Source organism: Cebus imitator, unplaced genomic scaffold (assembly GCF_001604975.1).
Source record: "Cebus imitator isolate Cc_AM_T3 unplaced genomic scaffold, Cebus_imitator-1.0 Scaffold798, whole genome shotgun sequence".
Taxonomy (NCBI): Eukaryota; Metazoa; Chordata; class Mammalia; order Primates; family Cebidae; genus Cebus; species Cebus imitator.
The window spans coordinates 56814-84433 of NW_016108113.1; the positions used below are offsets into that span (position 1 = coordinate 56814).

General features: G+C 43.8%; 1 protein-coding gene and 1 non-coding gene across 5 annotated transcripts in view; one reads left to right on the forward strand and one right to left on the reverse strand.

Annotated features, from left to right (window-relative positions):
• Positions 1-7954: 7954 nt before the first annotated feature.
• LOC119469728 lies at positions 7955-8095 on the forward strand. Its single transcript, XR_005198562.1, has one exon. It is a non-coding gene; the product is annotated as a U4 spliceosomal RNA (small nuclear RNA).
• Positions 8096-17768: 9673 nt separating this feature from the next.
• Positions 17769-27620, reverse strand: part of SGK1 (serum/glucocorticoid regulated kinase 1) — a 146498-nt gene continuing 136646 nt past the window's right edge. The window contains exons 1-12 of one of the 4 annotated variants that reach the window (XM_017520056.1): positions 25826-26051; positions 23029-23104; positions 22525-22600; positions 21997-22101; positions 21809-21892; positions 21558-21689; positions 21196-21308; positions 20731-20854; positions 20188-20283; positions 19559-19714; positions 19362-19451; positions 17769-18970 (exon numbers count right to left, since the gene is read on the reverse strand). In XM_017520056.1, coding sequence (XP_017375545.1) covers positions 18803-18970; positions 19362-19451; positions 19559-19714; positions 20188-20283; positions 20731-20854; positions 21196-21308; positions 21558-21689; positions 21809-21892; positions 21997-22101; positions 22525-22600; positions 23029-23104; positions 25826-25859 — 1254 coding nt within the window. In that variant the 5' untranslated portion in view covers positions 25860-26051 and the 3' untranslated portion in view covers positions 17769-18802. Of the gene's footprint in view, positions 18971-19361; positions 19452-19558; positions 19715-20187; positions 20284-20730; positions 20855-21195; positions 21309-21557; positions 21690-21808; positions 21893-21996; positions 22102-22524; positions 22601-23028; positions 23105-23250; positions 23462-24054; positions 24500-25825; positions 26052-27620 lie in introns of those variants that run through there. The other 3 variants (XM_017520052.2, XM_017520055.2, XM_017520054.2) reach the window with 3 other exon arrangements.

The window sequence follows — 27620 nt, forward strand, 5'->3', positions numbered from 1 at the left end:
TTTAAATGGGGTTTCACCATGATGGCCAGGCTGGTCTTGAACTCCTGACCTCAGGTGATCCACCCACCTTGGCCTCCCAAAGTGCTAGGATTACAGGCGTGAGCCACCGTGCCCTGCCTACAGTATGCCTCTTCTTGCAGCCGTGGTCCTTGCACTAACCTTCTTACCTGCTTTCAATCTTCTAATGTCACACAGGAATGCCAGCTCAGCTGCAAAGTTGTCTGAAAAATTAATCTCCAGGTCGAGTGGCATTGCTTGCCCAGATTAGCTTTGCCTTCCAATGTTCATCCTTTCCAGATCATATTAAACAATGAGAACTTGAGCCAAGAAGGAAATGCCCAGTGGGCCCTTCTCAGAAGTCTTCGATGCAGAGAGAAAAATGACTTAGTCACAATAAGCTTTAGAATAAAGAAATATTAATAAAAGCTAAGTAAACATGTATTTCCCTCAAAGCAAAGAGTATAAAATAATGTGCACTTAATTTAACAGACATGCTTTGGCTACATGCAGTGGCTCATGCCTGTAATCCCAGCACTTTGAGAGGCTGAGGCAGGTGGATCACTTGAGGTCAGGAGTTCAAAATCAGCCTGGCCAACATGGTGAAACCCTGTCTCTACTAAAGATACCAAAAATCAGCCAGGCATGATGTCACGTACCTGTAATCCCAGCTACTTGAGAGGCTGAGGCTGGAGAATCGCTTGAACCTGGGAGGCAGAGGTTGTAGTGAACCAAGATCATGCCAGTATACTCCAGCCTGGGTAACAGAGCAAGACTCTGTCTCAAACAAAACAAAACAAAACAAAAAACAGACCTGCTTTGATTCTAGTAATATCCTGAGAAGGATCTTAACCTTCCTAACTTCCTCTGTAAAAAAAAAAAAAGAAATTGACATTAGCAGCCTTCAATTTTCTGAGGCCAGGTATAGTTTTTTACTCCCAGTTGACTGGATATTGTAAAGAATGACATATATTCAGATCAGAGAGGAGGAGCATATTCTGTTCTGTCAGTCATTCTGCCTGGGAAGTGATGGAAATATGAGGGTCTCCAGGGTCAGTAAGACCTGAACTGAATTCTGTCTGTGCCATTCACTAGCTCAATGGAAAAGTAACTTATCCTTGCGAGCCTCCTTGTCCCTTCTATAGCTTTTAGACAACAATACTTAACCTGCTTAAATAATGTATCCACAGTGCCTCAGCATACGCAGGTTTCCACAGATGCTAGCTGTTTATATTTCCCTTCTCTTTTTATTTTGAGTTGTGTTTACAAATGTGTATGTGTTTAATAGAACAGAAAATTGGCATACCATTTGATACATTCCCTCTGCTCATATATATACTAGGGGAATTATCTGAAAGCCTGCATGGTGACTTCCAACAGTATTGATGAAACTGTTCTGTTAATATCACTTAGATAATCAGAAGTATCCTTTCTTTTAGATGGTGTCTAACTAAAAAGGCACAACCCAAAAGATTAAAAGTCATGGGTTTTAGCTCCATTTGTCCTGTTAACTAGTCATGAGACCTAAGATAGCCAATTAATCTTTACTTCTGGCCAGTCATGATGGTTCATGCCTGAAATCCCAGCTCTTTGGGAGGCCGAGGCAGGTGGATCACTTGAGCTCAGGAGTTCAAGACCAGCCTGGGCAACATAGTGAAACCCCATCTCTAAAAAAAAAAAAATACAAAAATTTTCCAGGTGTGGTGGCATGCACCTGTAGTCCCAGTTACTTGGTGGGCTGAGGCAGGAGTTTGAGACCAGCCCGTGAGGTCAAGGTTGCAGAGAGCCATGATTGTGTCGCTGCACTCCAGCCTGGATGACAGAGTGAGACCCTGCCTTAAAATTAAAAGAAAAAAATATTATTCCTTTATGTAGCTAGTTGGATTTATAACACGCCTTGGCCCAATGCTTTGGGCTATTAAATAAGAATTTAGATGGTCACCGATTGTCATTGAAATGTGAATACCTTGTATTGGCCTTCAAACATAAAACTGTTATAGGCTATTTTCTCAAAACTACTATTTATTTAGTTTTGGTCCACTTTTATGTGTTTTTCTCATGTTTTAAACTTTAAGTAACCTTTCAGGGAGTCAGTGCAATATGAGCAATATGTTCAAAATCTTGGCCTTTGATCATTTAGGCAAAGTATTTATTAATCACTTGTCTATTACACATTGAAATAGTCAAGGCTTTCCATCTTTAAGTTAGATATTATTTCTATTTACGGAAAATAAAAAACAGTCAGCCTAAGAGCGTGTTTGATTTTCAGAAACTACATTTGCACTCGCACTTTCTGCATTGGCACCTGTTACAAATATAATCATTTGCTGAAGGTCACAAGAACAGTACGGGACTATGGAATTCAAATCCTGATGTTTCTGACTCTAAATTTCACTGTTTCATATGTTATGCTGTAACATGGAAGAAATCTCTCTTCTTCGTGTTGTCAGGTTTAAACAAGAGAGTTTCAGGCTGGCTGTGGTGGCTCACCCCTGGAATCCTAGCATTTTGAGAAGCCAAGGCAGGAGGATCACTTGAGCTCAGGAGTTTGAGATAACCTGGGCAAAATAGCGAAATCTTGTCTCTGCAAAAAAAATTGAAAATTAGCCTGGTGCGCGGTGGCTCATGCCTATAATCCCAGCACTTTGGGAGGCTGAGGCGGGTGGATCACTTGAGGTCAGGAGTTCGAGACCAGCCTGGCCAATGTGGTGAAACCCCATCTCTACTAAAAATACAAAAAATTAGCTGGGTGTTGTGGCAGGCGCCTGTAATCCCAGCTACTTGGGAGGCTGACGCAGGAGAATCGCTTGAACCGGGGAGGCGGAGGTAGCAGTGAGCCAAGACCATGCCACTGCACTCCAGCCCTGGCAACAGAGTAAGACCCTGTCTGAAAAAAAAAAAAATTATCCTGGTGTGGTGTCACACGCCTGTAGTCCCAACTACTCAAGTGGCTGCGGTGGGAGGATCGCTTGATCCCATTAGATGCAGGCTGCAGTGAGCTGTAGCTGTGCCACTGTATTCCAGCCTGGGCGAACGGAGACCCTGTCTTAAAGAGTAAACAAAATAAACGGAAGAGCCTCAGAATTTTACACGGTAAACTCACCGCCTCCAAATGCTCAGATATACATTAGGACAAACTCTAATCCAGTTGATTTGCAAAAAATAAAATATGCTCATTTTCTGAGCTAAGTGAGGCACCAATATTTGTATAGTCACTTAATTATTTTTTATCTATCTTCATACTTTGCAAACCTCATGAAGATAAGGACCACATTCCTTTTTGTTCATCATTGTATCCCTAGCACTAAGCACAACGCCTAACATTGAGAATTTTTTTTTTTTTTTTTTTTTTTGAGACAGTGTCTTGCTCTGTTGCCAGACAGAAGTACAGTGGAGTGATCTCGGCTCACTACAACCTCTGCCTCCCGGGTTCAAGTGATTCCCCTGCCTCAGCCTCCTGAGTAGCTGGGACTACAGGTGTGCACCACTATGCCCAGCTAATTTTTTATATTTTAGTAGAGATGTGGTTTCCTATGTTGGCCAGGGTGGTCTCTATCTCCTGACCTTGTGATCTGCCCGCCTCGGCCTCCCAAACTGCTGGGATTACAGGCATGAGCCACTGCGTCTGGCCACATTGAGAAATAGTTAATAGATTTTTATTGAAGCAATCATATGTATATGAATGAGTAAACTATAACAAGAAAAGTTTCAGGTATAGGCTGAATTTTAAGTGCAAGTTATGAGGAAATCAAGAAGGAAATAGCTCTCCGACAATGTCCCTCAGCTTTTTATCCTGTGTTAATGTCACTGTTGGTTTACAAAATAAACACCCAGGTTAAAATTCTGACAAGGACATCTATGTAGGGTGGCTCATTCCAGGTAAAATATGGGTTCTTGCTCTAAAATTTGGCCTTTTTTTGGTCATGACTTGTGGAAATAAAACTTATCAGCAAAACCACATACAAAAAAAGTTTTATAAATAAAAATCCTGAAAGAAATATATTGAGTGTGAGTACCAGACAGGTAAATAATACAGGTAATATTTATTTCTGGAAACGAGAAAAATGCAGTATTATGTACCATTGCGTCCACTGGGTGGCGCTGCAGACTGATGTTGATGTTCCACAAATTGCTACCCTGATAGACAATAAAACAAGTTAGACAGTAATTCCTTATATGTAAAAGTTCCTTTTTTAAAATTTGACTCTCACAATAGTTCTGTGAGGAATGTACAGTATGTATTATTATCCCTTAAACACAGATCTTAGATACCATTAAATATAAGACGAGGCCTCTCAGGAAATTTGTAATAAATTTTAATGGAGCTATTCACTTTAAAACAGCCAATTAATATTTGAACTACATGTTCCAAAGTTATTAACTGGTAACCTTTGGTTCTTTTCTACAGTTTCAAGATTCTGCGTCGTAAAAAAGCAATCCCTGTGGAAGGGAGACTAAAATAGCTGGCCTATATATTCCGGGCAATGGCTCCTTTGCTCATGCTCAGTAAATATGCCATGAGGTTCAAAGGATGTCTGGGAGGAGGAGAAGGCTCCGGTGTCAGAAGCAGTGGATTCCAACTCCGGCCCTTCCACTTTCTCCATAGGTGTTGAGTCATTTGAACTTTTCAGAGCTTTGGTGTTCACATACTGAATAGAAATATTTTAACCTTGGCCGGGCACAGTGGCACATGCCTGTAATCCCAGCACTTTGGGAGGCTGAGGCGGGCAGGTCACCTGAGGTCGAGAGTTTAAGACCAGTCTGACCAAGAGGAGAAACCCCGTCTCTACCAAAAATACAAAAAAATTAGCTGAGTGTGGTGGCACGTGTCCATAATCCCAGCTAGTCAGCCGAGCGTGATAGCACGTGTCTGTAATCCCAGCTATTTGGGAGGCTGAGGCAGAAGAATCCCTTGAACCTGGAAGGCAGAGGTTGCAACGAGCCAGGATGGTATCACTGCACCCCATCCTGGGCAACAAGAGCAAAACTCCATCTCAAAAAAAAAAAAAAAAAAGAAAGAAAGTAAGAAATATTTTACCCTCTTTGTCTTATTAGACTGATAAGAAGATAAAATGAATCAACATGAGAGAAGTGTTATGTGACTGTAGGTTATTTATTTATCTACCTATTTATTTATTGAGATAGGGTCACTGCAGCCTAAATAGCTGGGGCTCAAATGATCCTCTTACCTCAGCCTCCTGAGTAGCTGAAATCACAGGGGCAATGCACCTGCCTGGCTGATTTTTGCATTTTTGGTAGAGATGGGGTTTCACCATGTTGCCCAGGCTGGTCTCAAACTCCTAAGCTCAAGCTATCATCCCACCTCAGCCTCCCAGAGTGCTGGGACTCCAGGTGGGAGCCACCATGTCCTGCCAATGTAAAACATTTTCAAAGTCAATTTAAATAAATGTTTACAGTCATCCCTCTGTGTCCACAGGGTTCATATCCATGGATTCAATCAATCATGAATTGAAAATAATTTTTGAGGGTGGGCATGGTGGCTCATGCTTGTAATCCCAGCACTTTGGGAGGCTGAGGCGGGCAGATCACCTGATGTCAGGAGTTTGAGACCAACCTGGCACAAAAATCAAATGTGCTCTTAGGCTATGTTTTATTTTAGTAAAAACCCTGTCTCTACTAAAAATACAGAAATTAGCTGGGTATGGTGGCAGGTGCCTGTAATCCCAGCTACTTGGAAGGCTGAAGCAAGACAATTGCTTGAACCTGGGGGGCGGAAGTTGCAGTGAGCCGAAATTACACCATTGCACGCCAGCCTGGGTGACAGAGCAAGAATCCATTAAAAAAGAAAAGAAAAGAAAAGAAAGAAAGAGAAAGAATGGAAGGAAGGAAGGAAGAAAATATTTTTTGAAAACCCAGAGGCAATTAAAAAAAAAAAGTGACTAGCCGGACGTGGTGGCTCATGCCTGTAATCCTAGCACTTTGGGAGGCTGAGGTAGGTGGATCACCTGAGGTCAGGAGTTCATGACCAGCCTGGCCATCATGGTGAAACCCCATCTTAAGAAAAAAAAAAAGTGACTAATAAATGATGCAAGTTTTAAAATACAGAACAACTATTTATATTGTGTTTACATTTTATTTACTACATATTATAAATAATCCAGAGATGATTTAAAGAATACGGGAGGGTGTGCATCGGTTATATGAAAATCCTAAGCCATTTTATATAAGGGACTTGCGCATTCAAGGAATTTGGTATCTGTGGGGACCTTGGAAGCAAGGGACAGTTGAGCACATTGAGGTGTGTATAAAAACTGATTTCTACCAAATAACAAAACTCTCAAAAGCATACCATTAGAAAAAGTTTTAAAACATTCCTATGGGCTTCAAGTCTTAAGAGCCATAAAACCGAGACATGGAATTATTTACTTAAATATCTTATTATTCCTGATCTGCCTGTGGAAGCTGGTAAGGTGTGCACATCCAGGATCTGAGGGTACATGGCTGTTCTCGGTGCTTTTAAAGATGCCCCACAGGAGAAATTAACAGGAAACACTATTTTAAGTTATGAAGTAAACAGAAGGTCAGAATAATCCCAGACTTCCACTCTGGGGTCAAGTGCTAAAAGCATTGTTACTTTCTTACTTAGTAAGTTACAAAACATTGTTTCTGAGTCCCTGGCATGTAAGTTACCTCAGATCCTCAATGGTACAAAACAGGTGCATTTAGTCCCAGTTTGGGAAAGAAGAGACTGAGAAGTGGAGTCAGTTTTCAAAAGTCAGAGGTTCTCCTAATTCACCACGCTGCCTCCTCACCATGCCTTTCCTTGGGGTCCTGTTCATAGCAACTCCGGATGATTGGCCAAGCTGATACCTTGTCCTTTATGGAAAGACAGAAAATTCTTCCGATTATTATAAACAATGTGTGGCCCATTTTACCTTGTGAGTGAGCGAATGATCTGTTTAAAAGGGGCCTGTCGAATGCTCCTTGTTGATGACTAAGAGCCTGTCTGCTTTCTTTCCAAAAGTGGTAATTGGATTCTGACGGAAGCCAGGCCCACCGGGATATGGCTAGAGCTGGGAGCAGTCTTTATTGACCATCATCTTGGAGGGATGGACTTTGCGTCATCCAAGCCAAATGACTGCCCTTTTTCTAAGCCCATTCCTTCCTCACAGGTGCGAAGCTGGGAGGAAAAGAACTCTCAATCCCCAGTGTTAGGGGTTTTGTTTTCTGTTGTGTTGCTGATAGATAAGGAAGGAATGAGAATGCCAAAGCTGGGGGGTGAGGAGCCCTCACTGAATTTTACATAATTGCATGCGAGCTGAGGCTGGAAATTTTGCAGATGTTTCTGGCTGCAGATTCATTTTCCTTGGCCAGACAGTGGTTTTCGTTTTTGATTTTCATTATTATTTCAATTTCAGTGCATTTAAGAGCACATGCATTGCCCATGTCTGATTGTCTTATTCTGATGTGATTTAAAGGCCTGCCTCCTGAAGCCATTAGGTTTATGACCCCTGGACTTAGAGATCTTTCCTATTCTGGCATTTTTATGACTCTATGAAATTGGAAAGGACAGGATAGTTCATAGTGAGAGTGACTCACTGGAACGGCTAGAAGGGAAAGTACCCCCTAATCAGGAAGGTTTTGGGAAAACATTCAGGTATGCCTTAGGCACAGAAGAGCTATTTAGTAACAGGAAAATCAAGATGGTTTCCACTTCATTTTACAAAGATTGTAGCTGGGGTGAAGTTGCATTTTGAAAGGTGAGTTGCTAGATTCTGAAGACTGTGTGGGCAAAGCAATTCTTGTACATAGTTGCAAAGCAACCTTGAAAGTCAATGCTGTTGCTCTGCATCTATCACTTTTATTTTTTTTTTTTGGTTTTGTTTGTTTATTTTTGTTTCGCTGGTTTCATTGTTGGTGGTGGCGGTTGTTTTCCTGTCGCAGGAAAGGGAATCCCTGTGTCTGCATTCCACAGCAGATGAAAAACCCAGCATGAAGCTTTGCGCAGTGGCAGTATTATAGCCAATGAGATTTATCCGAGGCGCGATTATTGCTAATTGAAAACTTTTCCCAATACCCCGCCATGACGACTTGAAATATAGTTGGCATTGGCAATTTTTCACAGTCTCTACGGAGACTGAATTAAAAAAAAAAAAAAAAAAAAAAAAAAAAAAAAAAAAAAAAAAAAAAAAAAAAAAAAAAAAAAAAAAAAAAAAAAAAAAAAAAAAAGAAGAAGAAGAAAGAAAAAGAAAAACCCAGCATGCATTGTAAGGGTAATATTGCTCCAAAAATCGTTAAGCACTGGAGTCACACCAGTGAGCTTTTGGACTCTTAAAAAATAAGAACAATTGGGATGACTTCTTTTAAAAAAATCAGCCAGACCCCTCCTCTTCTCCCTCCTGTAAAATTTTTACACTTATTCTTAGCCAAAAGCCTGAGAAGTGATTCCCTTAAATTCTAACTTAGAAGCATCTGTGTTACTGGAAGCCTTCACACTTGTACTTGCCTACCAAATTTCTGAAAGTTTATACCAGAAAAGCTTAATATTGGTTATCTCCAGCCAGAAGAAACTGAGAAGGGAATGGCTGAAAGGGCGATTGTGAAATTATTACCTGACTCACTTTTGACCTGTCATATTTTGTTTTACTTATTTTAAACGTGAGCATGTTATCCATACATAAATAAAGGAAAAACTTAAGGAAACTTAATTTTATTCATGTTCTTTCTTTTTCCTTATTTCATTATTGTTTTATTTATTTACCTTATTTTAAAATAACTGTAATATATGTTTGATTTGAAATATTGTATTTTCTCTAAATTTACCCCAAAGTGCTCATTGTTAGGTAGCATGTGATTTAATTCAAATATCAGATCATTTCTGTATGATTCTTTTTTTTAATGATCTTTCAGAGGAAAACATAATCACAGTTTTCAGTTTGGACCCCAAATCATTTTGAGCAGAATGTTAATTGATATAATTAAATAAACTGATCTGATTGTTGTTGAAACAGACAGATCTGTGCTGAGCTTTGCTGGCAGCACTGTAGCACACTTGGGAGGAAATGGGTTCATTCGGGTTAGGGAGGGCAATGACTTTGGCCTCTGGAATGCTACATTAAGAGTCTATGACTATCAGGCTGGGCACGGTGGCTCATGTCCGTAATCCTACCACTTTGGGAGGCCGAGGTGAGTGGTTTACCTGAGGTCAGGTTCAAGACCAGCCTGGTCAACATGGCAAAACTCCATCTCTACTAAAAATTCAAAAATTAGCTGGGCATGGTGGCATGCACCTGTAATCCCAGGTACTCGGGAGGTGGAGGCAGGAGAATTTCTTGAACTCGATGGGTGGAGGTTGCAGTGAGCCGAGATCGAGCCACTGCACTCCAGCCTGGGTGACAGAGCGTGGCTCCATCTAAAAAAAAAAAAAAGGCCAGGCAAGGTGGCTCACCCCTATAATCCCAGCACTTTAGGAGGCTGAGGTGGATCACAAGGTCAAGAGATAGGGACCATCCTGGCCAACATGGTGAAACCCTGTCTCTACTAAAAATACAAAAATTAGCTGGGTGTGGTGGTACGCACTTGTAGTCCCAGGTACTCAGGAAGCTGAGGCCGGAGAATCACTTGAACCTGGGTGGCAGAGGTTGCAGTGAGCTGAGATAGCACCACTACACTCTAGCTGGAAGGACGGAGCAAGATTCCATCTCAAAAAAAATAAAAAAGGAAAAGTCTATCAAAAGTAGCAAGAAAAGAAGAGTGAGCAGAATGGTGTTAGAGAAGTGTCATGAACAAATCGGCAGCCACTCATCAATTGCATGGATGTGGATGTCAAGTGACTTGCATCCTTGTGCTGATGACCCTTGGTCCACTGTTCCCAAGAGGTGCTTGTCTGCTTGTATATTTTCTCGTGAACAGGCTGTACTAGGCATGTTGTCATTATAGCACTGCCATCATGCTGCCTGTGACACACTACTAGGTGGAGCACAGGACAGAGGACCCAGAAAAGAAGAAACCCAGAACCCTGCCCATCAGAGTCCACGGTTTCCAAGGCACCCAAACACACAAAGATATCTGCCCGAACACAATGTTACAGGCACACACTGAGTAAACCTTAAGGAGTGGCCATTTGAGGTGGCCCATGCCCGTAATCCCAGGACTTTGGAAGCCTGAGGCGGGCAGATTACTTGAGCCCAGAAGTTTGAGGCTAGCCTGGGCAACATAGCAAGACCCTATCTCTGCAAATAATAATAATTTAAAAAATAGCGGGGCATGGTGGTGGATGCCTGTAGTCCCAGCTACTCAGAAGGCTGAGGTGGGAGGATGGCTTAAGCCCAGGAGGCAGAGGGTACAGCAAGCTGTGATTGCACCACTGCATTCCAGCCTGGGTGACCCTGTCTCAAAACAAAAACAAACAGCCAAAAACTTGAACAATTGCTCTTAGTCTTGCTGATAAAAGTCTTTTACGGAAAACATGAGGAAAACAGAGAAAACACGTAAACTAAATGTTTTCTCATGTGCATTTGTTTGCAGTGGCCAAATTAGACTGGGAAAGGGCTGATTGCAAGTACATGCCCTATGAATTAACCCTGCTTCACAAGGAGCATCTGTACAAAAAATTATTAAAAATGTAAAAAAAAAAAGACTAGAAAAAATCACTTCCAAGCCACAGTAAGGTGTAAGTAATAAACTAATTTTTGATTTGAATAATTAGTCAACACTTTTCATGCAATATGAGAAAAACACTTAAATACGTTCTCTCAAATTTGGCTTATTGATCTGAATGATTGCATTTTTATTTTCCATTTTGTTTTTTGTAGTATTATTTGTTTTTTCAACTTTTATTTTAGATCCACGGAATACATGTGCAGGTTTGTTGTTTTTGTTAACAGCAGTATTGTTCTGATTAACACCAGGAAAAGTGGTAACACTGCTGTGCTCCCAGTGAAAGGCTTGAGGAATGTTACATAGGATTTTAGGGGCTTTTTGATGGATGAGGAGAGAAATTACTTAACAGGGTAGGTTAGAGATTGACTACAGGATAAAATGTTTTGCCTTGCCAATTAAACTGATTGATTATTGACTGACTGATTCATTATATCCTGGGGATGTTGAAGAAACTGCTGGGCGGCCTTTGTCCTAGAAAGTATTATTGCAGCTGTGATAACTGCTTCCATACATTGTGAAGTACATTAAAGAAGCAAGTTACATGAAATGTGCTTTGCTTTGGATTCATCTGTCTTCCTCCATTCTCAGTAACTCACTAAGTCTCATTGATGTGGGACTGTTGAAACACCTCTTCTCTGTCCACCCCAACTGGGACGACTATTGGGAGACTCCTAAGGGGCTTCTTTTATTTTAATTTCAAAGCTTTCTCTACTCTCACACCTCTTAGTGATAGCCAGCAAAACACTCTTTGAATCACTTCACTTTCCTCATGGAAAACCTTCAAATGGTACTCTTTGCTGTCTGATGAAATCTTACCTTCTCCCCCATGGGATTATCAAGAACGTGAATGACATGGTCCATCTCCCTACTTAAAATTATTTTCTGCTGCTTTTTAATTTTTTTTCTCTATAATCTAGTAAAGAGTAGGGGACATTGGAAAAGGCAACGGGTGAGAAAGGAAGAAATTAACGAGCATTCTCTGAATTCTAATTCCTTCTGGCCTTGTTTTATGAAGAGATAGGAAATGGCTGCATTTCTCCCCCTGCAGAAACTGAAGTTAGGCAAGATTTACCCAAGTTACTACTTGCTCAAAGCTAGAAAGCTGGTCAGAGCCAGGCATGGTGGCTCAGGCCTGTAATCCCAGCACTTTGGGAGGCTAAGGCAGGTAGATCACCAATGGTCAGGAGTTTGAGACCAGTCCGGCCAATATGGCAAAACCCTGTCTACTAAAAATACAAAAATCAGCCAGGTGTAGTGGTTCACGTCTGTAATCCCAGCTACTTGGGAGGCTGAGGCAGGAGAATTGCATGAACCTGGGAAGAGGTTTTTTGGCACCACACTGTTTTATTTCAACCTGCAAACAATATAAAGAGGTAAGGACTTCTGACACCAAACCATGCAAGAAGTAACAGAGAAAAATATTAACAACAGAAAGTAAATCATTTAAAAAAAAAAAACAAGTACTTCACATTTCACAGCAGTGCTTTGGCAGTACTGGCAAGCATTTCTGATCAATTTCTTCCAACAGTAGGGATATGAAGAAACCCCCAGATCTTAGCAAAAGTATAACCACATTTTCTCCCCAATAGTTTACATTCCAAGTCATTCCATACCACACCGCTCCACTCCATAGTTTTGTAAACCTGATCTTAAGATGTAACTAGGTATTATATGTGCTCACAATGAAAACTAACTAAAAACAAAACAGAAGATAGCAGATAAGTAAACAAAGTTTCCAGTAAGGCATCAGGAGATCACTGCTGGCTAAACTACTAAAAATAAAAAAAATTAGCCGAGCGTGGTTGTGGTTGCCTGTGTGTGCCAGTAATCCCAGCTACTCGGGAGGCTGAGGCAGAATCGCTTGAGCCTGAGAGGTGAAGGTTGCAGTGAACCGAGATTGCCCCACTGCATTCCAGCCTGGGCAACTGGAGCGAAACCCCATTTCAAAAAGAAAGAAAGAAAAAGAGAAAGAGAGAAAGAGAGGAAGAAAGGAAGAAAGAGAGAGAGGGAGGGAGGGAAAGCAGGTCAGTAGAGCTGAGACTCTGCCCTAGGTCTGTCTGGTCCCTTTCTATTGCCAGCTTCCCATTCATTGTCCTTATTTGCAAGTCCTTCCCCGCCCCCATCTCCCATTTCCAACCTGCACCTGAAATGTCCTTTCTGCCTCATTTTCGAGATCAGTTTCTCCAAGACAGCCTACCTGGTCCTCCAGATCTCCCTAAGTGTCTCTTTCCTAAACCACCTAACAATGTCCTCCCTTTTCCTGACCCCCAGTTTGGGTAAGGTGTCACTACTATGTATACAAACATCCTGTTTTCACCATAACACATATTTGTAATGCACATTTTTGTTATATAACACATACAGAGAGCCCAGGCGTGGTGGCTCGCGCCTGTAATCCAAGCACTTTGGAGGCCAAGGCGGGCAGATCACCTGAGGTCGGGAGTTCAAGACCAGCCTGACCAACATGGTGAAACCCTGTCTTTAAAAATAAATAAATAGGCCGGGCGCGGTGGCTCAAGCCTGTAATCCCAGCACTTTGGGAGGCTGAGGCGGGTGGATCACGAGGTCAAGAGATCGAGACCATCCTGGTCAACATGGTGAAACCCTGTCTCTACTAAAACTACAAAAAATTAGCTGGGCATGGTGGCACGTGCCTGTAATCCCAGCGACTCAGGAGGCTGAGGCAGGAGAATTGCCCGAACCCGGGATGCGGAGGTTGCGGTGAGCCGAGATCGCGCCATTGCACTCCAGCCTGGGTAACAAGAGCGAAACTCCATCTCAAAAAAATAAATAAATAAATAAATAATTAATTAAAAAAAACACATACAGAGAAAAATGCATATATCATAAGTGTATGGCTTGATGAACTCAAAGTCAGATCAAGAAATTCACAGCACCTGGTAGGATGTCTCCCTTATGTACCCTCTCAACTGTGAGCTCTGCCTTCCTCCCCAAAGGTAATCACATCTTAACTTCCAAATCGATTCATGCTATTGGCCTGCTTTTACATTTTATGTAAATGTAATACATAATTTTATATAAATGTAATAAATCATACAGTCTGAGTTGTGTGAGATTTATTATTTGTTGTATATAGCAATTATTCACTCATTTTCATTGTGTAGTATTTCAGTATATGAAACCACACTAATTTCTTGAGATGGAGTTTTGCCCTTGTCGCTGAGGCTGGAGTGCAATGTTGCAATCTCGGCTCCCTGCAACCTTCGCCTCTCAGGTTCAAGCTCCTGGAGTAGCTGGGATTACCAGCACCCACAGGCAACCACAAGCACGCTCAGCTAATTTTTTTGTTTTTAGTAGAGACTGGGTTTCACCATGTTGGCTAGGCTGGTCTCGGACTCCCGGCTGCTAACAGTCCGCCAGCCTTGGCCTCCCGAAGTGCTAGAATTACAGGTGTGAGCTGCCGCACCCGGCCACCATGCTAATTTCTTTATTCATTTTCCTATAGGTGGACATTTTGAGTGGTTCCCATTTTGGGACCATATTGAATAGTATTACTGTGAACACTATTGACAATTTTTTATTGCATATATGTGCACTCTTTGCGGTCTGTACCATGAAAGAAAACTATTGGGCCACAAGGTATAGCTATCTTCATCTTTAGTAGATACTGCCAAGCAGTTTTCCAAAATGGTGCACAAATTTATGCGCCCACTGCAATGTATGTTTTTGCAGCTGCTTCTCATCTTCATCAATCACTGATAGTGTCTGTAACTGTAAATTTTCCCTCTCTCTTCCTCTCCATCCCCCTCTCTTTGCCTAGCATGACATCTAGAAGGTATCTTTGTAAAAGTCCGATGAATTAACAAATGGATGACTAGCAAACACACAGCTGTTTGCTTCTGTACTCGTCACATCTGAGGCAGGATAAAGTAATGGCTACAAGCATAGGCTTTGGGCCATATTGACATGATTTGACTTTCTTTCTTTTTTTTTTTTTGGGGGGGGGGGGACGGAGTTTTTTGCTCTTGTTACCCAGGCTGGAGTGCAATGGCGCGATCTCAGCTCACCGCAACCTCCGCCTCCTGGGTTCAGGCAATTCTCCTGTCTCAGCCTCCTCAGTAGCTGGGATTACAGGCACGCGCCACCATGCCCAGCTAATTTTTTGTATTTTTAGTAGAGACGGGGTTTCACCATGTTGACCAGAATGGTCTCGATCTCTTGACCTCGTGATCCACCCGACTCGGCCTCCCAAAGTGCTGGGATTACAGGCTTGAGCCACCGCGCCCGGCCCTTTATGATTTGATTTTCAATCCCACCACTTACTGACCAGCTAATGACAGTTCTGTGCTAGTTTCTTTACTTTTGACATCACAGGGTTGTTATGAAGATTAAACACCTGAGTCCAGAATACTTAGAACAGCCGGCCACGGCGGCTTACGCCTGTTTCCCAGCACTTGGGAGTTCAAGACCAGCCTGGGCAACATGGTGAAACCACACCTCTGCAAAAAATACAAAAAAAAAAAAAAAAATTAGTCAGGCATGGTGGCACATGCTGGTAGTCCCAGCTACTTGGGAGGCTGAGGTGGCAGGGTCACCTTACTCCAGGAGGTTGAGGCTGCTGAGAGTCATGAGTATACCACTGTACTCCAGATGATAGAGACAGATGCTATAGACCCTATCTCAAAAACAAACAAAAACAAATTTAGAACAATGTCTGACACATAGTAAGAGCTCAGTGAAATTAGCTATTACTATTACAATCCAGTTCTCAGGGCCTGCATCCCATTAGAGTTCCTAGAATTGGTTAGGAAGAATCTTAGGGCCTCCACTTAGCAAAGCCTGCTCTAGGCACCCGACCCCACAGAGAACCTCTGGACTTCTGATGTTCCCTTTACCCTTCCTTCACCTCCTGTCACATATTAAGGGTACGTAGGTGCCCTGTCTCCCCAAGTAGATGGCAAATTCTGTAAGGACAGTGGCTGACTTGTTCTTTTTGGTAGCAGCAGTTTTAGAGTCATATTTTAGCTTATGAGAATCTTAGCTGAATGGGTTCCCGCAAACCCATATTGAGTAGACCTACAGCTGGTCCAATCAATTGTCACGCTCAAAGGCAGGCTGGCTGGGACTCTGGGAATGTGCTGGCAGGGATATGCCCCACTCCCTTGGGTAAAAGATACCTCTGCACACACATTATTTGACAGCACACTGCTTAGTAAATATTTGTCCTGTGTTTATCGATCTCTTGTTCTTTAACTTCCCTGTTCTCGCCTTGTTCTCTTCCCACCCACCTGTGCTTGATGTCATCTCCCATCTGGGTGACAATGCCTGGGTCTCCTCTGGCAGCTTTTCATTCTAGAGAAACACAATTCAGATCTTCTACAGCAATGGACTACAATCTAATAAACCAGACTTCAAGCCTCAAAAAAAAAAAAATGCTTTGTAACTCGTGACTGGCCCATCTGAGTTACCTATAATTAGACTGCAGGTTCCTCAGCCTGCTTGAACTGTGTTCAGATAAAAATGAGATTTAAGCACTTTTTGTTCAAGGAGGAATTCATAACTGTTACTGAGAATGAGAATGAGTGGGAATACGCAATCAGTCTCTCTGTTAGAGCTGGCAATCTTTACTAGGAAAATACGTGCTTTGAACTCTTCTTTGTCAACTGGGTTTGGTAGGGAACTTAATACGTAGCTAATGCCTGTAGAGCAGAGCAGAAAGTCAACTGCAGAGCATGACCCGTGACCCACCTTGAGCAAGAAGTGATCGACTCTCATTCATCTTATCCTTCTCTGGATTATGGGAGAAGAACTCTGTTATCTCCGAACCTGTTTGGTTTTTGGAAACCTGGTAGGGTAGGAGAGAGGGACTGAGGGAAAGTGAGGCAAGACCCAAGAGCCAAGGATAAGAGGAAAGAAGCTCACAGCTTTCCCTTGGGGAAATCCCTGTGCAAACCGGAAGGGCAGGGTAGCACAGGTGCAGAAGGCTTAGAGGGTGCTTGTGCAATTAAGGCAGCAGCAAGATCCACTGTTTGAGGACTCCCTGATTATTTGTTAGGTCTTTGTGTGGAAGGCCTAGAAGAGTGAAAAAATCCAAAGCCTTTGGATTCGAGATCTCCTATGATGGTGCCACCTTGCTTTCTCCCGCACAGCATATTCACAGTGGGGTGAGATCTAGGAGTGGGCTCTGCCACGCAGCCCCAGAGCCTGCTGAGCCCTTAGGGTGCTAGGTAGACACTGGCTTAAGAGGTTTCAGTCCAAGCCAGGGATGAGCTCCTCCTAGGTCCCTTTTCTGATCCCACGCTGGACTTGGGTCAACTGAAACTGTAAGTCCAGCCAGGTCAGCTTTTTTGGAAAATATCCACTTACTTAAAACATTCTCCCCAGCACTTTAGGAAGCTGAGGCAGGTGAATCACTTGAGGCCAGGGGTTCGAGACCAGCCTAGCCCACATGATGAAACTCCATCTCTACTAAAATACAAACATTAGCCAGGCATGGTGGTGCATGGCTGTATTCCCAGCTACTCAGGAGGCTGAGGTGGTGGAATCCCTTGAACCTGGGAGGTGGAGGCTGCAGTGAACCAGGATCACACCGCTGCACTCCAGCCTGGGCGACAGAAATGTGTCTTAAAAAAAATTCTCAGCCTCTTGGGTGGCATTCTCCTAATGTTACAGACTGTTTCTCAATTTCCATCTCAACAAGCTGCTTCAAGCCTGCCTTCTTCATTAGGTTTTATAAGGGCACAGAGTTGCCTGCTTTGTCCTGAGCACTCACTCAGAATAGAGCCCAGCCCAGAGTAGGCTTTCAAATATCAAATATTTCTGGAAAGAATGACGTATTACTGAAGACAAGACAAACGACAGGACAAACAGTCCAATTTCACAGGACGGGCAATAAATACAGGAAGCATTACTTCAGAGCTATCCTTGCAAGATGAGTAAATTGAAAAGGCTGTCTTTAAATGGATTTACAATGACAGACAGACACCATAAAATGCTTCTAGAAAGGCCTGGAATCTAGGTTGGCTTTAAGACCATCTTACACTCCCCTGGAGTCAGAAAACACTGCTGCTGGGAGCAAACCACTAAACTGGAAATTACAGCAGGATTTTCATGATTCCCAATTTTAAACTAACCCATGATTGCCCCCTTCACCAAAACATACAAAATAACACATGACACAATATATGTAGTTTTCAAGGTTTTATTGCAAACCAAAATCGGTTTATCACACACAAAAAAAGTTGTGTGATAGGATAAAGGATTGTACATATTATAACCATGTTAATTACAGTACATTAAAATGGTGGTTTACATTACAAATAAGCCTGTAAGTTTAAATATACTAGTGTTATAACCCAAGGTACACACTTTTTATACAATACATACAATATCCCGAGATGCCCAAAAAAAAAAAAAAAAAAAACATAAATAATGCCCATTTTACAGGTGACATTTTAAACAATGAAAAACACCAACAGCTCTGACTGACAACTGGGGCATTGGTCCATAAAAACCCTTTCTAAAAATAGAAATATTTGTAGCAGCAATGCTTTCTTTAAGCATCTGAATACAAGTCATTGCAAGACCATTTCAATAAATTTTAGTTATTAACCATATCTTACAAAAAAAGTCTACACATAAATTTATCTTCCAAATATGGAAGAAACAAACAATGTCCCACGTTGTAGTGTCCTGCAAGTGTCACATTGATGCTTATAACAAAATCCATCTGCGATCAGGCATACCACACTCACACGACTGTTCACACAGCATGTCCACAAGGAAAAAATAAAGAACTGAAACACTCTGCGATAAGAAAAGCTTTGGAGCTAACACAATCTCTTCGGAAAAGGCACATTTCATAATACTCATCATCACAGCCCAGAGAGACCTGCAGGAGATCGTTCTGAGAGAACAGCGTCCGCCTTCTTTCTCAAGAAACTCCTGCATCTGTCTGCCTAAGGCGGCACTCTAATGCTCGTTTCAGAGATAGCACCACGTTGGGAGGAAGAATAAAAATGAAAACCTCATGAGCTCACTGAGGAGGATGTGCTCTTCGAAAAGCTTCCAGCAAACAGTGTGCAATAAGATTGCTAAGCTTCCAGAGATGTGCAAATTCTCTTGTAAGGAGATGTCCTGTTGGCTGGCGGCTCCACCAAAAGGCTAACTAAAACATTCAGAAACACACATCAAATCCATTAGAACCAAACCCTAACCATGTTCAGAGGAAGGAGTCTGTGGGAGGCGCGTAGGAAAAGCCTAGGAAAGCCTCGGCAGCTTCCTTGACGCTGGCTGTGACGAGGATGCTGTCGGGGGACTTGCCAATGGAGTTGGGGACAGGCTCTTCGGTAAACTCAGGGTCAAAGTGCCGCAGGTCGTTGGGTCCGCTCTGTGACGGGAAGGAAAAAACACTGTTGTCAAGAACTCATGCAGGACACAGGACAGGGCAATAGTGGCCAGACTTTAAATTCCAAGTTTAAGCCTGACATCAACTTCCATAATCACCCATTTCAAGCACAAACTCTCAAAAGGCTACACATATTTTAAACAGAAGACTAATGTTCACTTTTTGCCTTTTGATACTTTTAATTGATACATGTGTTTAAAAATTATGGAAGCCTTGTTAGGACATACAAATGTACTTTTTCTGTAGGTAAAATAATGGGTTTATGGAGAAAACATCTGCCAATTTATTCCTTCCTCCCCTCCCCCAGGCAATTCTGAATGAAAAGAAATGCTCTTTTGGCTTCCCTATACTTAGAAGAGAGACAGATACTCACCACATTTGGGTTAAAAGGGGGCGTAATCTTCTTATTAATGAGATCATCCCAGTTAATTAGGGAGAAGAAGACATGACTCTTAATCTCCATCTGTTGGTAAGAAACCCAAGATTCATTTAGACAGGTGCATTCAATAAGGGCAGGGAGGTCCAGTGCCTGTCCCAGCCGGCCCAGGAGAGCAGGAAAACATCACTCACAAAGTCATCCTTGGCCCCGAGCCGCTTAGTCCTGTCCTTCTGCAGGAGGCTCTCCAGGAGGTGTCTTGCGGAATTTGTAATATTTGGTTTCAACTGGAGGGGCTTGTTCAGAATGTTGTCATACATCTCAGCTGTGTTTCGGCTATAAAAAGGAGGCTGAAAGAAGAAGAAAATTACTTTAGACTTAATTGAAGTTTTGGATAGCATATATTACCCATAGAGAAAAAGATGTAATCTGCAATAAATGTGATGCAGGATTTGAGGCTCCCCCCAACTCGATGTGTTCTTTTCCCTTGCTATCTAAGTGTCTACTTTGCAACCATTATTGGGTGTGTGTGTGTGTAAGGTGAGGGGATAGATAATAAGCGGTAGTTTTTTTTTTTTTTTTTTTTTTTTTTTTTTTTTTTACCACCACACAGGTTAAGTGTTGTCCTATCTAGTGAAATGTGAAATGCACAAAATAACTAGTTAAGTGATTATTCTTATGAAATAGAAAATAACCAATATGCCTCTTAGCTGCTTTTGATAAGCCTACTGATAAGGGTAAGACACATGGCCACGCATGAGCTGTGCTAAGACAATATTCTAAACAGCAGGTGGTGTTTCATGATTCCCAATGCACCACTCACCAGGCCATAAAGCATCTCATACAAGACGGCTCCCAGACACCACCAGTCCACGGTCCTGTCATAAGGCTGCTTATGAAGCACCTCAGGTGCGAGATACTGAAAGACAGACCAGAGAAATGGAGTTCAGAACCTGAGAATGCATTCTGCACCCACAGATTTAGTTTGAAAAGGCTGAGAGACCCAGAGCCAGCTTGGAGGATACACATCTTTAGATTACCTCCTGATAAAACTGCTGGGCTTTTAGAGGGTCACTGGCTACCTTTGTATACTGATATTTAGGAAACTGCTGGGCACTCAGCATATCTTATTTGGGGATTTAGAAAACTTTTGGAATGCAGATCTTACAGCTAGTTTTCAGTAAAGCCACAGAAGGCCTTGGGATTTCTCATGCTACATCAAACAGCAAATGCATTTTATTTGCATTGAATTGTACTAAGAAATCTGAGAGGAGTTTACTCTTTTGGGAGTTAAAGACATGATTGATTGCACATCTCTCTCCTGGAAGGCGGGGGCAAAATAGGCACCAAACCAAATAGCACCTACCTCCGGTGTGCCACAGAAGGTGGAAGTCGTGCTGTTGTGTTCAATGTTCTCCTTGCAGAGTCCAAAGTCAGTAAGGACAATGTGTCCCTGTGAATCTAGCAAAATATTCTCTGGTTTTAAGTCTCTGCAAAAAAGTGAAGAGAGAAGTCGTTGCACAAGTTAATTTCCCTTAATAAGATATCCTCTAAAGTAACTGCTCAAGGTATTAGAAGCATTTTAGGTTCACTGTAGTTCTATAGTGAAGAAAAAAGGGAGGCCTTGTTCTGCTGATCTATTCTGGATTAGGCACAATCCTACTTGGCCGGTTCCCCAGTGGCATGAAGTCAAGCCAGCTCACATGCTAGGGGATCTGGTTTTAGGCAAACAAGTTGCACATAAACACAGATTATTTTAAGGTCCTATCAAAGAGCCAGTGCTACAGTCTCCTTTACACCAAGCAGGTAGCCTTAGAGCTGTCCGGCTCACCTATAAACGATGTGCAGTGAGTGCAGGTAGCCCAAGGCACTGGCTATTTCCGCAGCATAGAAACGAGCCCGTGGTTCCAGGAAGCAGCGTTCCCGCTGGAGATGGTAGAACAGCTGCAGGAGACAGACAGAGTCAGTCTGGGTTGCAAATGCATTTAAGTAGTTTTGACATACACAGCAAAAGCACAACTGCAGAAAGTAGCCCCCAAGTAATCTATAACTACTTAAATCTGACATGTTGAAGGAAATGTTAATTCTGGTAACTTTCCCCCCACCAAGTAGCTTTGAAAACTTTCTTCTCAAACTAAAACAAAGCAGCTTGTGCAGAGACACTAAGAGTTGACTTCTATTCCCCCTGCTCACCTCTCCACCATTAATGTAGTCCAGGACAAAATACAATTTATCAGCAGTCTGGAAAGAGAAGTGAAGGCCCACCAGGAAAGGGTGTTTCACGTTCTTCAACAGAACATTCCGCTCCGACATAATATGCTTCTCCTAGGAAAACGCCAATTCAGATTTAGTGGCAAATATCGACCTGGCACCAAAATTCCAAGGTCAAGATTATTCAAGTTGTGTCTACCTCCAATGCCAACCCCATCCAGCACACCTCATACCTCTTTCTTTTTCAGGATTGCTTTCTTCTGTAAAACTTTGACTGCATAGAACACTTCTTCTGCCTTGTGTCTTGCTAGAAGAACCTGAAATTCAAATTTTAAAAAATTATTTTTCTATCCTCATCCAGGGGGAATGTAAAATGAATGCATGAAGGAGTATATCAAAACATCTTCAGGTCTGAAATTACCTTTCCAAAACTGCCCTTGCCAATCACTTTCAGGAAGTGAAAATCGGATGGTTTAGCATGAGGATTGGACGAGGGACCAAGGTTGATTTGTTGAGAAGGACTTGGCTAGAAAAACAGAAGGATTTTTTTTCAATATCATTGCTTTAAGGGAAGACATCTATAATACACACAATGTGGAAGATGCTACATCTACAAATGACTGAGGCAAATGACCGTACATCTATAAACATTCAAAACTGCATCACAAGCCATCTCAGAAGAGTATGGAAACTGTACACAATCATGTTGTTTCAGACAGATAAAACATTTTAATAAAATATGCTTTTTAAAATCCCAAGAAAAAATACCATCAACTAATAGTCTAACTCAATACTTAAATGTTTGCTATCACTTGTTATGCCATAAAGTAATGAAGCATTCTTGCCTTGATACTAATCTCTGGAAATGCTATTTTAATCCATCAATGTAGGAATACTAACTGAACTCCCTTAGTTCTCCAGAGATGCACTGCACATAGAGAATACTTACTGGAGGAGAAGGGTTGGCATTCATAAGCTCAGGCTCCTGAGGTTGGGAGATTTTCAAGATGGACTGAACTTCAGGGCTGCAGGGGATAAAGTGATGATTTAGAATACAGCTCGCCACTAGGGGGCACACTAACATCACTAGTGAATTTCTGGCTCTACTGACTTCTACCCGGATAATTCAGTGTTTAAACTGAAAACACACCAATACACTGCGACTCAGTTAAAGAAAATACTAAACCCTGTTAAATACAGGAATAAAGATTGTCGTCCATGGAGAAAGGGCGTGAATTTAGCAGATACGAACCATCTATCTTACATCTCCAAGTCAAATAAGCAAATTAACTTTAATGTTTAAAATATGTCAAACACATTAGAATTTAAGGAGAAGAGATCCCCACCCCAGAAAAAGTCTTCGCCTTCCCAATAAACGCAGTAAGGAGTGTCACTGCTGGCAAATTCCACCTATACTAGTCATTCTTATTTCCTGAAATCCCGTAAAACTTACTGTTTGCATGCATAGGAGTTATTGGCAATCTTCTGAATAAAGTCGTTCAAGCCCATCCTCCTCTGCTTCATGAAAGCTGTGGATTAAGGAAGAGAAATAAAGAAACGTTTAGACGGCTTCATAACGTCCGGCGCCACATAACACTAATCTGATCCGGGGCTTTCAAAAAATGTCCACTTTGCGTCTCCTGGAACCGAAGTCTCGCCTGATTCCTGCACTCACCGATGAGAATTGCCACCATGCCCCTCATCCTGGAGTAAGTGAGGGTGCCCTTAGCAGCCTCGGTTTTCACCGTCATCACCACCGCGGAGAGACCAAAGCACGCTAGCGCCAGGAGACCCGCTCGGCGTCTGCTGCGCTGAGATGCGCGCTCGGCCTTATAAGCAAGGCGCCGCCGCGGGGCGGGGCCTGCGAGACCATTTAAAGCGGCCCCGCCCTCCTTCCCCGCCCCGGCCGCCTCCCTGTTTGCCGGCAGCGTCGCTGCCCGCGGCGGGCGGTTCTGTCCCCATTGAGAGGGCAAGCCCGGGCGGGGGTGGGGGCAGGAGGACCGCCCGGGGAGGGCCTGGCGCGGGGCCGTTATCGGCCTCCATCGGCCCCGGAGGCGGGAGCGAGGGAACGCGCCGGCGGAGGGCGCGGGGAGGGCCGGAGAACCCGGGGTAGTTTTCCACCTCGCTTTTATTCCGCCCCCCGAGGAAGCCGGAGTCGCAGCGCCGAAGCCTTCCCGACGGGTGCGCGGCGGCCACGGTGGCTTCGCTCACCCGCTCCCTGCAGGTTCCCTCTTGGCGGCCTGGCGCCGTCCGGCGACCGGACCCCCACCCTCCTCCCGAGCCCGAGCCGGCGGCGCGCGCCACCCGCCGGGGTTATCTCTGGGGCGCGGGGCGGCGCGCGCGACCTCGCCTGCCGGGTCCGCCCGCCCCCGCCGCCAGGACCCCGGCCTCCCAGCACTCCGGCGAAAGCCGGCCCGGGCCGCCGAGCCCGCTCTGGGGAAGTGAGCCAGGTCCCCGGAGGGCCGGCGGCGGCGCTTACCCAGTCCACTCAGCAGGAAGGACTCGCTCCTTTTCTGCGCCTCGGCCCTCTTTTTGTGGCGGGGCCGCAGCAGGGACTCGAGCCGGGCCCTGGCCAGCGCGCCCTGCATCTCCCCCATGGGCAGCGGGCGGCGGGGCGCGCAGCGGCGAGAGCGACCGGCGAGCACTGACGTTTCCTTGAAGGAGCCGCCGTGACTCAGGCCGGGCAAGATTTCCTGCCCAAGTCCCAAAACAAACAAATGGCCCTTGTGCACGGTCGGGTCGCTTCCGAAAACGCCTTTTTTGTGCTTTTGGCCAAAACCAAGCAAGGCTGAAAAATCCCAGAACTTGGAAGAGGAGGAAGGAAGGAAAGAAAGAGGGAAGGGGGGGAGGGAGAGGTCAGGAATGTGGAGGGGAGGGGGCGGAAATAAAAGTCGTCTCTGCACCAAAGGAAAAAAAAGGCACAATCTGCATTTCACTTTTTTTTCTGAAGTAATCTCTGAGAACATTTTGTCCGTTCCGCATGTAGTTTTTTTCCCTTGCATTTTTAATCTCTGCCATGCCAAGAACACGTGAGGAGGTAACAAGTGAAGGGAGCGGTAGCTTTGCCGGGGGGCCGACCTGGCGTGACCCCGGCATCCTCGATTCCCCTAGCGGGCCTGCTCCTCTCGCGTTCTTCCACCCGAAAACCCTGCAGGTCACGATACACGGTCTAAAAACCGTCCCTACCCGTCCTTAGGTTTAACTCAACGCTGCCCCAGGGCTCGTCTTAGTTTTGCCACCTCCGTCTTTCGAGTCCCACATAAACTGACTTTATTCTGAAAGATTAGCCGGGTATCTCCGCTGCAGAAGACAGGGAAGGAAGGGAAGCTGGAGGCGGCGGCCCGGGCTCTGCCGGTGCCTTCCAGTAACCCCGCGGCTGGGGGGTGTCTGGGAGCCGCAGCTTGGCCGCCAGCGCGGGGACGCGCGCCAGTGCTGGCTGGGAAGCCGCGAGCACAGGGACGGGGCTGGAGCGGGCGGACAGTTACAAGTTACCACTATTTGCAGGGCCAGGTACCTGGCGCTCGCTGGTGCTGTCTGCGGTGGCTGCCCTGCCATGAACTCTTGCTGCCAAGGGCTCTGCCATTTTAAAGTTGCCTACTGGATCTGGCATAGTCCCGAAATACCAGCTGTCAAACCAAGAATAGCATGTGAACGCCTTTTCCTTGGTCTTGGGCAGGAGTTTGTTTTGCAGGCACAACCACCCCGCTTGCCCTAAAGTGATCTCTAGTCTCAACTGCTTCTCGGTTAGCTTTGTTGCAACCGTCCCAAACCGAGAGAAGGGAAACACACATTCTTTCTCCTGGAGTCTGGCTGGGAAATTTTGCTCCGTGCCCACACTTTTAAAAAGCACTTAAACTAGTACCTGAAATTGACACGACAACCTAAAGCAATGTTTAGGCAATTTCAAATCACAGCAACTGGCCCATGTCTGCTTCCTCTTGCACAGAATCTTCATAGAATATGACTTCGTTACTGCCAATGCCACCCATGTCATGTCCCAGCATTCAACTAGCCTAGACCAGCCTAGCCCTGCTCCCACCTGGTTCCTTCCCCTCTTGAGAGGGCAAATTTTCTCAGACTGCCCAGAAACATCAACCTGCACACAGACTTTTGCATGTTTGTTTTAAAAAATAATTAAGAAACGTACAACCAAAGACGCTCTCCTACACCGCACCTTATGTGCCTTCCCCATGCCAAGTAACCCCAAATCCTCCAAGGCATCTGCAAAATATAGTACTGTAAGTACTAACCTTTTAAAGGGGATTTTTTAGTTTCATCTTTCATTCTTCGTGTTGCTCAGGAATATGCAGGTTGGGGATTACTTCTGGAGGCTGGCAATAGAGCTCAGTTATGGCTGGAGTAAGCCTCCCTGCATATGCCTCTGATAAGCTGGAAGCTCTGAGACGACATGAGAGGCGGCTGTCCCTGTTCTGTTATGAACCCCACTTTATATCAAGGCAATTTAAATACAGGAAGGGAGCAAGCTGCAAAGTTCAACACTGGGCCATTTATTTTCCCCATTGCAACATCACTCAGAAAATTACAGTCATCAGCGTCCTAGCTTTATTACACCCCCAGCACGACACACAAGAGATGTAACTCAACTGATGATCATCACAAATCAGTCCAGAAAAAATTCAAAACACATGCACAGGGTTGATTTTCTCAAAGAGGCTCTGTGGCATGCATTCCAGGAGGAACGTGGAATTCAAGTTGGAGGACTCTACGCGGAATAGAGAAGAGATGCAACCATATGATTTGTGGTTGGAAAAGAAAGGGAACGTCTGATGTGCTCCTTCCTCCCCCTACCCCAGTGTTCAGCACTTGGAGACGGATGGTCGGCTAAACTTATCATTTAACTGAGAGAATCAAGTTGTTGAGACTGGCTTTTCTTCCAACCGGATACCTGATGGGTGGAGCAGGCGCCCCCTGTTCTGTCCCAGCAACCTACTAAGACTTCCGAACAGGAAAGTGACACACGGCGGAGGGGTGCTTCGGGGGAAGGGGAGACGGGGGAGCTGTGTGTGATGCGCGCCTGTTAGCACTGCACAGGCTTTAGGTTGCCTTGTGGCTGCTATTCAAATGCTTGATCTGTCCTTCCTTCCTGTCGCCAGCCTCTTTCTTTGGTCCAGATAGTCCTCCCACCGGGAGGAATCCGGCCCCTTTCCTCTTACTCCCTTGTGGCGAAGTGGTCAGAGTTGCCTCTGCGAACTCCGCTTGTAAATGCAACCTAGAGGGCGATCGAGTTCTCTGGGAGAACTTGCTCCATATACCCGACTTCCCCCACTTGTCTCCTGAGGTTCTATTGGTCCAGAGAATTTCTCTACAATACCTTGTGCAGACAGAAAATACAGACAGGTTGATATGAGATAGGCTAATTACCTCCCCACTCCTCCAAGCGAACTGTCTCACATTTATGTCTCGGTGCTGGGAAAACTGTAATCAAACCCTCAGATGAAAATGATTGACCAAAATAAAAAGTTTGCACTGAAACTAAACATTTCCCAGTATATACTCATTTTAATGCTTCAGAAATTTTTTTTTCGCTCTTCTATTTCTCTGTAGTCTGATGGACTACAAATGCTAAAACCTGAGAACTGCACAAAGATACGACTTTTTCCATTTAATTTAAAAGGCTTACAAATTACTGATACTTCTCAACATATTAGAGAAAATATTTTGAAAAATATTTTTATAAGGACTTAACTACATTCCACTCTTAGATAACTTCTTAAATATGTCAGCTTTAATGGTCATGATTCCCCATGTATGTTATCGTCCATTGATAAGACAATATAATTGTTTCATATTGTTCAAAGTACCATCAATTTCAGAACAATCCTATGCAAAGTTTAAGTTCCTGCACTTTTTGATTCATTGTTTGATGCAAATAGAAACCTTTCCCTGGAACACCCTCAAAAAAGCACATAGAAATACCAGAAAACATAATCATTATAATTATAGAAAACATAATTATTACTCTAGAGAGAAACGGAATAGATCAGTTTTTGTTGAAGGTTGTCAGCAAAGGCATGTCTTTTTTTT